Genomic DNA, 14962 nt, shown 5'->3' on the forward strand with positions numbered 1-14962 from the left:
TGTGGCACTAACTGATCCACACATGAGAGAGACTGGGAAAAAAACCTAAACTGCAATGATCCCGAAAGTGTGTGAGGAAAAGGTGGAACGCCATCTAGCTGAGGAAGAGATGAGGTCCTAACGATTGTGCCTAAGTTTGAAGAACCCCTCGGTGTGGTGAATGAAAACACATGATCCTACATGAGAGGCAACATGCAATGCACTTAATGGAGGCTGAAAGGATGTGGCAATGGAATAAGAGGGTGGGATGGGAGGAAGATTAAATGGATTTATTGATAGATGTAGATGTGGAAAATAATGTGGGTCTCTTTTGTCCATTAAATACATTAAATTGAAATAATCATGATGAAGATGTGCCTACTTCATTTTGACCTTTAAAAACAAAATTGTTTGAAGGGAAAGAAGAGGAAGAAGTACTCACAGTTTCTTGTTTCAACTGCTTACCTAGTCTTGAGTTCATTAAAAAATATGTCTTCCTCATTAAACCAGAATTTTTTTGCATATGTCCTTTATCGTGAAAATCATCCATACAATAGAAGGGGAATCATCTCATTAACAGAATTGAAATGGTAGACATGCCTGACACCCGAGAGAATAAGTATAAAGGCAATGGAGTGTACTCTATGCCAATTTCCGCTTGCAGATGGCCGGTCCTAAGTAGTGATTCCACCCTTCTTGCATGGACAGTAGATCGGTGCACCGAATCTAAAGGGTGAAGTTCAGACTTACCTTCTATCTGTTGCTAGACTCTATGCATCAAAATGAGATCCTGTCAAACTACAGTAATCTCGTAAGGTCATGGAACTCCATGGTAGTCCAATGTTTGTCTCGCCATGTGTCGGGAGCTTGTGAAGCAAGTTGTGAGGCCCAATCCAACTCGTTCCTCAATGGATTTAGCTCGGATGTGAGAAGTGGTGTGGAAATAGTGTTCGAAGTCATTTGCCCTTCTGTTGTTATTGCATCTTGTGTAGAGCTTTTAGATCAAGGCCTAGGTCTCTCTCAAAGAACTCAGATCTAATACCATATGAAAAAAATACCCTAACACAGAAACACAAATAACACAGTACGACAAAGCACAGACTTGTAGAAGAACACAGTTAGGGTTAGGATAACTCAAAGACAATGAACACAGAGAATGAATGAATGATATGGCTATTGAATATACAATGCTCATGCAGCAAACACACTATCTAGTGAATGAATATTGTATCTCGAACTCATATATCTCAAGGATCAAGGCAGGGGTAATGAGTTAGAGAGTGTGTCGAACTCCGAATGGATCATGAATCGTAGCAAGGCAACCTCTAGATGTCGAACACCAGTACACGCAACCAAGGAAGATTGAATCTAATGCAGACAGCAGTGCAAGAGAAAGAAAGACTAAAGAATGCAAGTGAGGAGAGAGAAAGACTAAAAACGTTGGCTATAGAAGAGAGAAAACAGCAAACGCACGCTGCAAGAGTGAGACTAAAAACGCAAGAAAAACTAGCAGTAGCAGTCAGCATGCTGAAATCAATATAGATACTCACTCTAGGATTTGGACAAAGAGCCGAGATTATTCCCACTTTGTGGTAGATGGAAGAGACTGCAATGTAACATTGAGTGTGTGAGTAGGAGAGATGCATTTCTTTGTACTATGGATTCAGGCATGTTAATCCATTTAGGACTGCATATGGTGTGGTATTATAGCTTGCTGAACAGGCTGTTTACTCAATTGTTGTATTAGATGCCTTATTCTTCAATTTATCATTGTAGTCCTATATAAGCATTAATTTACCTCAAGGACCTTTCTCTAAGAAGATTATTTAAAGATTTTTCTCTTATGGAGAGAAACAAGCAAGTGACATGGAAAGGAAATGAACATAGTGAAGATGATAAAGAAAGATTGTGGTATGTGCTCTCAGGCTGAAAATGGGCCATTAAAGCCTAGAAAAATAGGGCCCATGTGTCAAGATACCAAAATCACTAAATTCAGTGTATTCCATTAGTTCCTATTTTGGTTTACATTTACAAGCCAAAAAGAAATAGAGAATGTCCAAAGAAGATCAAGAGTTTCAGACTCTTTTAGATGCAAAACTGTCAGCTTTACAGACTTCTCATAATACAGTGGAATCACAAGCTTCCCAGATTAAGCAGTTGCAGGACCAAGTGGCACAGTCACAGTCCATTCCTCCAAGTCCCAATGTTCCTATTATTCCTTCTATCTTTAAGTAGGATTTGGCAGTTCTCTAAAGATAGTCCACATTGTATCATTTAGTAGCGTCTAGGTGCCACCCTAGACAATGAAGTGACTTGTGTGCCTATAAATAGGGCATATGCATTCATCCATCTTCACTCCACACTTACTCTCTCATTTATTCTTCATCATTTCCCCATCACACCTTCAGTCTTAGCCTTCTTACCACTACTATCCACACCCCTACCCTTGCAGATACCTCAGTTCATGGTACTGTCCAGCTGTTCATGACCCCATACCAGCATGTGATTTCATTCCTACCCTAGCAGATACCTCAGTTCATGGTACCGTCCAGCTGTTCATGACACCATACCAGCAGGCAGTTTTTTTTTGGAGGTCTTTTTCACATCACCATTAGCTCCAAACACTCCAGATTGCCACATTTTGAATCCACACAGCCTAGAAGCTTGTTGTTCGTCATCTTCACTGCTGCTTTTGCTGGTTTCACTCCTTCCTAGACTGGTATAGCAATCATCTTCATCATTATTGTGTATTTCCAGCTCCTACTGCCACCCCAGCACCCAGTGACAGTTCCCAGCCATCAGCCACTTTACGATGCTACATTTGCAGCAGATTCAGGCCCTCTACAGGAGATTAAACCCTTTTTATCATCCCTACACTAGATACCTTCGTTTTTGTGTTTCCTTCAGTTTTGAAGGGCTGCCCAGCAGTCGCCTGTTTGCAGCCACTTACATGGAGAGATCTTCATCAGATATTCTTGCATTACTTCTCCATTGGCTGCCCAGCAGTCACACTTGATAGCAACCATCATTTTGGAGGGATTTCAGCATATCCTTCATCTCCCACAGCTCCTAAGGACTACGCTTCGCTCCCTCTTCCAATGTCTACTCCGACATTCACTACCTAAAGGACTCTGTTTCGCTCCCTCCATAGTGTAGCACTTGTCATCAAACCTTCTACACAAAGGACCACGTTTCGCTCCCTTCACAGTGCAAGTCCCTTCCAAGTGCTGCCACTTGATCAGCCAGGACATTGCAGTCATTTCCAAGCTCAACTCCATTGTATTATCATGACTCATGACTCGGTGTTTCTCATTCTTCATTCATCTTTTTCTTCGAAGTTTTTGAGTTTCTTTGTCTTAGTGCTTGCCATACACAATGTGTTTTTCCCCGCAAACCCTACAGTCTCTCGACATGCTATCAAAGCATACCGTTCTGTCTTGCAACACCATGAACACGAGACTAAAGTACCCTGACAATACTGACAATCACCTGGTATGGAGCAGGACATGCTTAAGACATCAATATCTTCCTCTATAGGCACTGAAAAATTCCAGATCCCTAGAAGATTTTAAAATAAAATATTAAATCATGGAGGATGCAAATTCAACCATCAATTATTCCAAGATTACAATCTACTACAAATAATCAGCCAAAACAGTTAGACCAAAATTTCATCAGCCTTGCCTTAAAAAGAAAGACTCAGACAACCTCACTTGCTGCACACAGCACCATCAGCAGTTTTATCTACTGAAAATAAGGTTTGCCGATTGGATTAGGCCTGGCCTTGTGAAAACAAAGATGCTACAACTTTTCCTAGGAAAAAATAACATTTTAGAAGAGTCCTCTAATGATAATGATGGTAGCAAATGAACTTTCCCTGATCAAAAGAGCCCAAGCTACTTTGCTTTGGGTAGAGGAAGACTAGAGAAGCAGAAATCAGCAAATATGATGGAGGTTGCTTTGGGATGGATCTTGGCAGCTTCCTTGCCACTTAAAATAGACCTTAACTAAACTACATTCTTTTGTCCAGCTCGCCTTTGAGTTTTTCAAGAGTTTTTAGCTTTTCACAACACTTTTCATGCACAACAATTTTTATAGAAAAAATTGCTTACATGATGTCCAAGGAAAAAATGATTACATACTAGCTATACAAGGACTAAGGTGCTTTTGTAGACCATCAACTCCAAGTTTTGGAATCATTGAAAAATGTGCTTTGCAAAATACAATTTCATGCTTGAGTGGACATTCAACCACAATAGTTAAATGAGCCTACTCATATATCTAGGTTGCACTGTCATCCATGATTAATGCTCTTGCCTAGTCATCATTAGAAACCCTAATCTTGGATGTGCAAGAAAAGGTTATATCCACATCTCAAATATAGCAAGAAAAAGATCCAAAGTGTCTCATATGCATGTGTGTGCATGAATGCAACCTGCAGGGTGAAAATCTCTGCTTCAGCGTCTTAATTATCTCATGGTTCAATACTGATCACTAAAAACATGGTTCCACATGTTCAAGTCCAATCACTAATTATGCTGCATTCAAGACCCATCATTACATAACAAAGGCTTCTTAAGGTCTTGTGCATCACACAACTCACTCCAATGTTTTGTATCTCAAGCAATTATCCATAATCACTGGTAGGGCTTGCATTTCCAGGTGATTCAAAACTACTCTATCCATAGTTCCTCTAATGAACAGTTGTATTGCTTGCTCATCCTGCTTATCTTTTATCCACAGTGGATTGAACATATCCTTGGAATACCTCCTCTATGAGAAATCTATGCATATCCAATAAATTTTGGATTGCTTGTTCAATCTTCTGATCCTGGGTTAGTAATTCCTTTCTAAGCCATAGAAGGTAACATGGACTCTTCCAAGCAGTCATACATACCCTGCACTACATCACCTACTTAAAAGAGGAGACATTGGTTGTGCATGGTTTAGGGATCATGCCAGTTGCCACCCATTCATCAAGGTTGGACATCACTTGGATAGACATTGAGAGAATGTGGCTTGCACTTGGGCCATCACTCGTATCTAGTTTCCTCAAAATGGCATCATTCTTAGACTAGGATACATGGATGTGCACAGGTCCTTTGGGATGCAATGTAGCCAACAGGAACTGACCTTGCAACAGCTGCAGATCAAGATAAAGAGAAACTCTGAAGAACCAAAGCAAGACGTGATGATATCAAAGATACTAGACAGAGGAAGAGACAATGGAGCACTGCACAGGTCCTTTGGGATGCAATGTAGCCAACAGGAACTGACCTTGCAACAGCTGCAGATCAAGATAAAGAGAAACTCTGAAGAACCAAAGCAAGACGTGATGATATCAAAGATACTAGACAGAGGAAGAGACAATGGAGCACTACAAATGGAGTTCTCCTGCCTACTTCAACACACCAGATCGCTCCTCATTAGCCTCTTGCAGGGTGCACCCACTACAACTAGACTGCCTTGAGAGGCTTTTTGGTTGGTAACCCCTTTTTATTTTTTTCAAGAAAAGTGAATTCTATTAAAAACACCTCAGAGAGAATTCAGCTGAGGTAATATACTAAGTACAAGGAACTCTCAAAAGAGTCTCTAAGTACATTGCAAATAGAACAGTTGTGTGAACAACTAATCTGGTGGGTTATAATGCCAAAAGTGTGTGTCTAAGGGGCCACATGGAAAAAAGTGTATGAGTCCCAAATCCGCAAGAAGGCCTCTCTCCTCATCAGCCTTTCGGAACCTCCCTGCATCCTGCCCCATGTCATGCAAAGAGTGTGGATAATCTCTATCAAATCCTTGAAAGGGTCTCTATTGTGGATACATCCTGGAGGTCTATAGCATGTCTGCACCTCATTGTCCAAATGTACCAAGCTATAATACTAGCAATCAGCTCCCATCTATAACAGTGTCCCCAGGTCTACTGTTCCTGCAAGTAATCTGGAGTGGGGATCCTGCTCAGATGCTGTCCAATAATGAGGAAAGATGGGCTTCCCTGAATCATTTTTTCACTACTACACTGCTGTCAAGCCCTAGATAACTCATGTTTTCCTTGTGAGTAATATAGTCATCCATTGTGTCTCACTCAAACCAATAAATAGATAATACATGAGAAAAATGACTCTATATATGCTTGATTCCTTGTAAATGAGAGAATGATTAACTAATCATGCACTTTATACTTGTTGGTCGCCCAGACCAACTTCAGATTAGCGACATCCTCCCCTCCAAATATTCCAAGAGGTGCTGATGGAGTTCCAGACATACCAAGATTGAGGGCATGCTACAGCTGCCAAATAATAGTGGAGAACCTATTGGGCAGAAAGGATCAGAAATGTGATTAAAATATACAAACAAGCCATGAATACACTTGGCTCAAAAGTGAGAATGAACACAAGGTCAAATGCCATTGGAGCAGCTTGCACATAGGAAGGTAGCATTTATACACTGAACTTATTAATGCTTAAGAAGGTAAGAAATTTTACCTCCTGTCCTTCGCACTACAGGGATAGCTCCATAGCGCATTGCTATCAATTGTGTTAATCCACATGGTTCAAACATGGATGGTATAAGGATAAAGTCTGCTGCTGCATATATCTTCAATCAAATAGAAATGTTGAAGATCAGATTTGTCAAACATTTTCTATGACAAGAAACAAGCTATACAGCCTGAAAGAATTGGAAAGTGTAAAAGCTTACCAAATGAGAAAGAGGCTCATCATAGTGCAGGCACAACCGTGCTGATTCTCCTCGTGAATTATGTAACTGATTTGCTAAATTGTTGAAATCATTTTGTATCCGAGGATCAGGAGCAGAACCGAGTAAAACAACCTGGAATGGCTTCAAATTTTAGAATTATGCATGCAAGAGATGTGTAGGGCTTCAAGAAAATAAAAATGTGGCCTAAGACACTACACAGGACATCAAACTTGCTCCTGCCAGTGTATGACAGCTTTCTACAATTATAAAACAACTTGTAAGAACATCAAGCTGCGCAAAACATCCACAACACAACTTGCACAATCAAGCAATTGAATCTAAGACACGCAGAAAGAGGACTGCAACAATTTGTTGATATCTCAGATAAGACAACACAAGCCATTAAGATCACCAATACCTAACTATTGTTAACCAGAACAGCAGTAAAGTTATGAAGCAAGCAAACCTGGCCCAAGAAGTGAAATTTCTATTTAAAGTCATCATAGTGGAAATTATAACTGAGATAAACTTACAAAGTACAAGATCCCACAACATACACTGAAAAGAGGGCAAAGGAATCATGGGACAACCTATCTTGGGCTATCTGCTCAAAGCAGATGTCAAGTACAAGGCTAATAAAAATAGCCACTCTAGCAGGCCGTAGTGCTAGATCATGTAAGGAGCCCCTAAATGAAAGGAGGAGCTAGACTGCCAAGTACATAGAAAGGCCTCTCAGGCTCTTGCTCATGCAGTTGAGATCTCCCTAGATGATCATCATTTATCATGCCATGGAGCCAGCTAGCCAGGTGAAGAGCCTATAGATAATATCATAATGTTCTGCCACAAATCTTCTCTTATCTATCTATATGTTTGAAAATATGAGAGTTTACTTTTGAACTCAGGTAGGAAATAAGAGTTATCATGAAATGTTTGCTATGACAAGATATTAGACACTCAAGGCAGGAAATGAGACAAGTGAGGAGGGCTGATGGATCCATTGCACGCATGCATCTGTGCACACACCCTCTTTTTCTTTTTTCTGGTAAAATAGACAATTTTATATCGATGTTGGATATACAAATGGATGAGCACTAAAAAATAGTCTAGCCAATAAGTATCAAAAGCACTCATCAAAAAGCCCTATCCAATCTTCTAGTGGTTATACATCGAAGAGAGATTGGTGCAAAGCTCTTCGAACATATAGTTGCTACGAGTTCAAAAAAAACGACGAAACAGTAATATGTTTCAGAGTCACAAATCAGAATTTTGGCCTGAGGCCAAAATGTCAAAATGTGGACCAAAATTTATGTGAAATTTAACAAATATTTTTGTATTATACATGTATTAAGGACTAATATCATTTTTAACTTTAATTTTTGCACAAAAAACACTTGAAATTCCTAAAGTGTGACATTATAAGAGATTTGATGAGCCCAGACTACCAAAGACAGTAAGACCACAATACATGAGTTTCAAGACCTTTCAATATCACTACTCAATATAAAAGACTACCGTGATGTCATATCAACTCAAAAAAACAAGTTAGAGGCCCAAGTCAAGACTCATGAGTTTATAGTGAACAAGTTGTGAACAGTGAACATTGAATTATCATGTCCATAATGTAAATGCATCATCTAACGATCCAAGAAATTAATCACAATCAACTACAAAGTACTACAAGAATGAGTATGATCTATCACCTAAAGACATCATCTAAATGCATCATCCCTTCTACTCCTCCATGCTATCATTCACATGCTTTCACTGTTGAACCATTAAATTTAAGGAATGTATTGATCTCAAATTTACATGCATTAATGCCTGATTTAGACTCCTTAAAACATCTCCAAAAAGCAATTAAAAGCTTTCGAGGAATAAATGGATCTATTATGCATATAAGGACATATGCCCAAAAAATCTCTATAAATGAGTATTTTGTGGCAAGCCTCTCCAATCTATCCAGATGTTGCTCCAGATTTGAGCACAACAGGCATCGATCTGTCCTGTCTGCTATCACCTGAAGAATCCTGATCCCAGGGAACTCTTCTACCCTAGATAGTAAATGGTCAGAGCTCCAGAAGCTTGTTTCTGTCTGATAGGATCCACTATGCTTACTACGCTGGGGAGATCTCAATAAAAAAATGGAAGTCAAGCTACCTCATCTGTCCAATTGAGCCTCTGGATAATCCCATTCCGTGTTAGCTTCTGGGTCTATCAAAAGCTTAACTGATTCCTGCTAGTTGATTTGTCCCTGCCACTGAGTGAAGACCTGCTATGACAAAACACACTCTTGAACATCACCAAGCTATCCTCTGCATAGAGGATTGTACTGCCAACAATGTATGTACACAGCATCTAAAAAGCTCTCATAATCCCTGCAAAGGTGCAGTGCACATAGCACAGTTGGGGGTTCTCTCAAAAGTAAGATAGTGAAAGGAGAAAACGTTCCCCTTTGGGACTATAAAGAGTTAACCCAGAGCTGTTGTCTCTCCAAAGGGTAAGCCATTATCTATAAGGCCTACATGATGGAGTAAGCTAGCCTGCACACCTGTCTAACTGACATCCACTACTGAAAAGGGAACCATGCTACTGCAAATAACATGGTATGGCTTCTCTTCTAGACATCTGAAATCACTAGCATTGTTCCTCAAGGAAGCTGGTCCATGAAGTCCCCATCAACCCTGTATTTGATTTCCTTTAACTAGAAGGGCATTACCATTCTCTGCTTGCCGTGAGTGCAAAAGGTAAAGATGATGTCAAAGCTGAATCTAGGACATAGCTCCTAAGGATATTTGGTAATGCCGGTGCACTGTGCCACTCTAGACTGGACGGGGCTTGGTAGGCCATGGGCAGAAAGGTGATACAATAAGAGGCGCTTAGCTTTTGTCCCACCAGAAGACAGAAATCTTGTTGAAGGGCTTCTTTATATCCTCCTAATAAGCCATTAAGGGACCCACTCTCAAAAAGGCATTTTTCTCTTGCCTCTTCTCAAAAGCTCTTGAAGGTCTCCAACTCCAAGCGGCTCAAGAAAAATCTGTCTTAATTGTGGGTGATAAATTCTTGGCATGAGCTTTCAAAAACTCCATTTCACTCGATTCTGGACAAAGGTGCCTCCTCCTAAAAGAGATTATGACAAATCTATGTGGATATCCCCATAATCTGATCTCAGATGTGCTCCATCTGAGTAGGACCTTTTATTTGAGATTTCCAACAGCCCCTGCCCATCACACCACGTTTGCTACCCCCCGCCCCCCCCCCCCGCCTGATCCCTCGCGCCAGCCCGCCTGCCCCCTCCCGTCAGCCTGCCGCCTGTCCCCTCCTCTCTGCCCCACCTGATCCTACCCACCGGCCTGCTCCTGCCCGTCGCCATCGCCTGCTCCCTCTCGCCCACCCACCTGTGCCTAGCTGCCGCCAGCCCGCCCGTCGCCTGCTCCTACCCTGCAGTGCCTGCCCCACCTGTTCCTGGCCGCTGCCAACCCACCCATTGCCTACTGCAGGGTGCCCCCACCTGAGTGTGGACTATCTTTGTCAAACCCCCCCCCCCCCCCCCGGTCTGTCCACCTGGCCGCTCCCCCCCGCCTCAACAGTTCGCTGTTTCCCCCCCCCCCCCCCCCCCCGGCGCCCTAATAGCCCGCTGCCCCCCCTCCCCCTTGGCGTGCTGCCTCCGTCTGCAGTGTGTCAAAACAGAAGCGGTCTCCCCCCTCGCCATTGATCCCCCACCCTCCAAGTTGCTCCCTCGATCTGCAGCAACTTCCCCCCCTCAGGTAGCACCGCAAGATGCTTGGTAGTCCTCGAAGAAGGGACGCGCAATGGAAACCTCTGGTCAGACGCCAACGCACTCAGCGAATGCCCCCCAGTCAAACACCTTGCGCGTTGTCCTCTCTGAGGAGCAGCTCTTAGCCGTCCGAGCTAAGGAGCTGCAGCTGAAGGAAACAGTGATTTATGGTCAGGTAGTAGGACATTCCCCAGCCACGGCCCAACTTTGGGACTGGCTTCACTCCACGCTGAACATCGGCACAGCGCAGATCGTAGAGGCGGTCCTAATGGGCCAAGGGATCTTCATGGTCTGGCTCAATTCGGCGGACACAGCTCGCGAGTTACTCGCCAGTTCACCATATGCGTCCACGAAGGGGGTCATATACATGGTCCCTTGGTACAGCCGCTTTACTGTGGAGGTGTTTGCACTCCACAACAGGTTTCTCCGGCACCCGGTCACCCTTCTTTTCCCCGGCCTGGCGATAGAGTATCGCCAGTTGGTGGAAGACTTTGGTCGGCTCTTCGGCACTATCCTTTCCACGTCCTTCGTGGATGCAGTGACAACGGCAAGAGTCCCAAAGGTACGAGTGGCAGTGAAAGAGGTCAAGAATATTCCACAGTTCCTAGAGATCGAGGCGGGCGGGCACTCCTTTAGGCAGCAGGTCATTGTGACGGGGCAGCCAGGGTAGTGCCTGCACTGCCACGACTTTGGGCATCAACAGAGAGGGAGATTTTGGGGGCGGGGGGGGGGGGGGGGGGGGGGGGGGGGGGGCGGGGCCAGCGTCTTAGAACTTGCCTTGGCAGCAAGGAGTAGGAGAGCGTGTGACGCCCCCTCGGCAGAGCACTCCACAGCCCCCCCCCTGCAAGACCACAGCCCCCCACATCCACCACCCGCACCACAGACTACCTCTCCTAAGTCCCCACAACCCCCACACCCACCCCCCTCCACATCCCATGCCCCCCCCCCCAACTGACCTTGGCCCACACCCCCGACTTCCAAGACCACCATCCCCCCCCCCCCAACACCCGCAATGTACTTCCGTCCATCCCACCATCCCTCGATCATCGTCCCCCCACCACCTCCCATACCGAGCATCCCCCCTGATCCGCACCTCGTTCAGGCGATCCCCCCCAGACCCACCCCCCTCCTCCCACAAGAGGTGATGAGCCACACAAGCCTACATCCTCTTCACACCACCAGTCCTCCCCCTCCCATATAACCACCAGCTCATCCACCCCTGCCGCCCGTCACACGTTCCTGAGACAAGCACACCTGTTGCCACAGGAGTTCTTCCGGAGTGGCCCATGGTTCTACTTGAGAGTTGCGGAGCGCAGAGAGTTCCCACTACCTCTAGAGGTGGGGATCTTCGTGGTTTGTAAGTGAAGGAGGGGCAAGGTCCATCTTCTAGCACCATTGGATGGACCAAACTATGCTTTTTTTCTTTAGTACTCTCACTTAGGGGAGTGGACGACGACACAGATAGAAGAAGAGTTGAAAAGTCAGGTGGCGGACCACACCTCCGAGTGGATGGGAGAAGAAGGACTAGCATTGTTTGCACAGCAGTGGCCTGGTTGCATGATGGACATTATCTGGTGGGCTGGTGCCGAGGTCCCTCACCTGAGCATTATCTTTCGAGCCCCTCCATAGTGGAGGACTAGGAGGGATGTGATCGAGTGACCCCTGGCACAAGTGGCCCGTTTCTACCAGTGCACAGTCTCGACTCTCCGCATGGCTGATAGATGCATTGATAGTACCACCTAGAACTTCTATCACCCCTATGGTCCGGCCAAGGGCCACCATGGGGGAATGGAGCTCGCCAACCAGACCGGCGGCAAAGCGCACCTGCATGCCTCATAGCTCCTCCTCATCATCAGCAGCCTCCACACCGAACAGATGCCTGTTCGGGCAGTCATAGGTTTCCCTATGAGCTTGCACCTTGCATCCTGGAATGTGAATAGCCTCCACTACAGTGGGGCACGTGGTTCCAAGAAATTGATTGTTAGACAGGAGCTGCAGCCTGCCCTTGCCATACGGATCGACATCTTACTTCTACAAGAGCACAAGCTCATCCTCACCCAAGCCCAGCGGGTAGGGAAGGTACTCCCAGGCAGCTCGCACACTTACTGAGAGCACGCCATAGGTGCCCACGGTAGGAGTGGAGGCGTGTGCACCTCTATTGGTCCGAGTCTTACCGCTTGTGTTCGAGACCACGGGACGATAGTGGCAGGGAGGGTGCTATGGATCAAATTGGATATTGGGGACTCGTGCCTTGGAGTCCTTAATATCTATGCCTCTACGGAGGTTAGGGCACATAGCAGGTTCTGGGTGGAGATCGCGGAAGGACTCCCAAAGGTGGACTCCTGAATTGTTGGAGGAGATTTAACAACCTGGAGGCTTTGGAGGACCAGCAGGGCAGAGGGAGAAACTACCCGGGCATGGTCGGGGAGGAGCAGGAGGCATGGGAGATGTTTCTACCGGCAGTAGGAGCACGCGATGCCTAGAGAGACCCTGCCTTCCACAGGAGGGAGAGGTCGCTGGACTTCTCTTAGGGATACAGGTGGCTAGGTGGAGTCCTGCTGGAGCGGTTGGACAAGTTTTATGTGGGAGAGTGGAGAGGCTCTCGCGGAGGCCAGATTGGGCAGTTGGCAGACACCACGTTGTTCGATCATTGCCCGGTTCTCCTGATACTAGATCCCCCAGCATCTGCCCTAGATACACGATCTTGTCGGATCCCTGACTCGATCTACAAGAAGGGAGGAGGTGACGAGATAGGTAGAGAAGATTTGGACTAGAGAGTGGAACAGGAGGGGCCAGATCGCAGAGAAGGTTGCAGAGGCCCTAGCTGAGTCGAGCAGAATCTACAAAGAGGCAGCCATACAAGCCAGGCAACAGAGCTGGGAGGAGGAGAGAGCACTCTGGCGGGACCTTGCAGCCACACAGAGATTATTACAGGTGGCACCAGGGGATCCCACTCTCCACCCACAGGAGGTGCGTGCGAGAGCAGCCATTGCTGGCCTAAAGGACAAGCGCTCTGAGTTCTCTTTCCGCACCTCAGCAGCTTTCTGGGCACAGAAGGGGGACACGATGTGCAAGGAGTTTTTTCAGGTGCACAAGCCTCGCACCTTAGGAGAGCAGATACGCAGCCTCGGAGATCAGTATGGGAGGACCCGTTCTAGCCCAGACGAGGTAATGGAGATTGCCACCGACTATTATAGTCGCCTCTTCCAGCAGGAGACAGCCTCAGCTAGAGGACAGCGATGTAGATAGCAGGTCTGGGATAACATCCCATCCCTCATCACAGAGGAGATGGGACGCTCCCTCCTAGCCCCCTTCACAGAGAAGGAACTAGAGGAGGCTTTCCATACACAAGACGGGTAGAAATGCCTAGGAGAGAATGGCATCTCTAAGGCTTTCTTCACTACCTTCTGGGAAGTGATGAAGGACCCCCTACTGTTGGCCTTTCAGGAGATTTTCACTTCAGGACAAATGCCAGGGAGTCTATCGCAAGCCTTATCAGTCTTCTCCCCAAAGGGGGAGACCGGTCGGAGCTTTCCCAATGGAGACCGATCACCTTATTGTCAGTGGCCTATGAGGCACTGGGAAAGATGATTGGTAGACGACTACGCCCCTTGCTTCCAAACATCATCCATGACACACAGACATGCTTTGTCCAGGATAGGAGCATCCTGGACAATGTATTCACCTTCTTTGAGGCGACAGAGTGTGCCCAGTACAGTGGGTAGAGACTGGCGGTACTACTCTTGGATTTTGAAAAAGCCTATGACATGGTGGACTGGGATTTCCTAGAGGGCAGCATGGTGAGGTTGGGTTTCCCCCAGGCTTGGATTTCCAGGGTCTCCACACTTTACAGATCGGCCACCAGTAGGGTTCTCATAGGAGGGAGGCGAGGGGAGGAGTTTCGGCTGGAGAGATCGGTCCAACAGGGCTGCCCCCTGGCCCCGTACCTGTTCCTTCTCTTTGCAGAGGCGATGTCTCACTTCCTCAGGTCACGTGTGAGCGGTTTACGTGGCCTCCGACTTCCAATAAGAGAGGAGACCGAGTTGTTAGACTCAAAGTATGCAGATGATACAGCGCTCTACATAGAGGACGACGAGTTGATGCTAGAGAGAGTGAGGTTGGCTCTTGAGGTGTTCTGTTCTGCAGTGGGAGCGAAAATCAACTAGCGAAAGTCGGTTGGTTTCCTCACAGACCCAGACTCTAGCACGGAGTGGAGCGTCCACCTGGGATTTAGATGGGTGAGCAGAGGATAGACCGTCCGATACCTAGGGTTCCAGGTATCACCCTTCCTACGTAGCTTGCTCTGTGTGTGGCAGGGCCTCCGTAAGGCCCTTATCCAGAGCCCCCCCCGGCTGCCAGGAGGAGATAGACCATCAGCCGGTGATTTGGAACCCCCAGGTCAAGGACCGGGAAGGGGCACAAATTGGCGAGCGCCCCCATATCCAGTGGGCTAGTTGGGAGGCTAGCCCGGCTCGTACCATCAGGACATGGCAGGAGGTGTATAGGATGGTG

General features: G+C 46.1%; 1 protein-coding gene across 5 annotated transcripts in view; it reads right to left on the bottom strand.

The window, feature by feature from the left end:
- Positions 1 to 14962, bottom strand: part of SS3 (starch synthase 3) — a 125958-nt gene that overhangs the window by 33393 nt on the left and 77603 nt on the right. For all 5 annotated transcript variants that reach the window (XM_087683161.1, XM_087683159.1, XM_087683158.1 and 2 more), the window contains 2 exons: positions 6676 to 6807; positions 6462 to 6573 (listed from right to left, as the gene is read on the bottom strand). In XM_087683161.1, the coding sequence (XP_087539287.1) occupies positions 6462 to 6573; positions 6676 to 6807 (244 nt within the window). The remainder of the gene's footprint in view (positions 1 to 6461; positions 6574 to 6675; positions 6808 to 14962) is intronic.

The sequence above is a fragment of the Lygodium microphyllum genome, chromosome 8 (genome assembly GCF_053477565.2).
Source record: "Lygodium microphyllum isolate KBCC chromosome 8, Lygodium_microphyllum_v1.1.10, whole genome shotgun sequence".
Classification (NCBI taxonomy): Eukaryota; Viridiplantae; Streptophyta; class Polypodiopsida; order Schizaeales; family Lygodiaceae; genus Lygodium; species Lygodium microphyllum.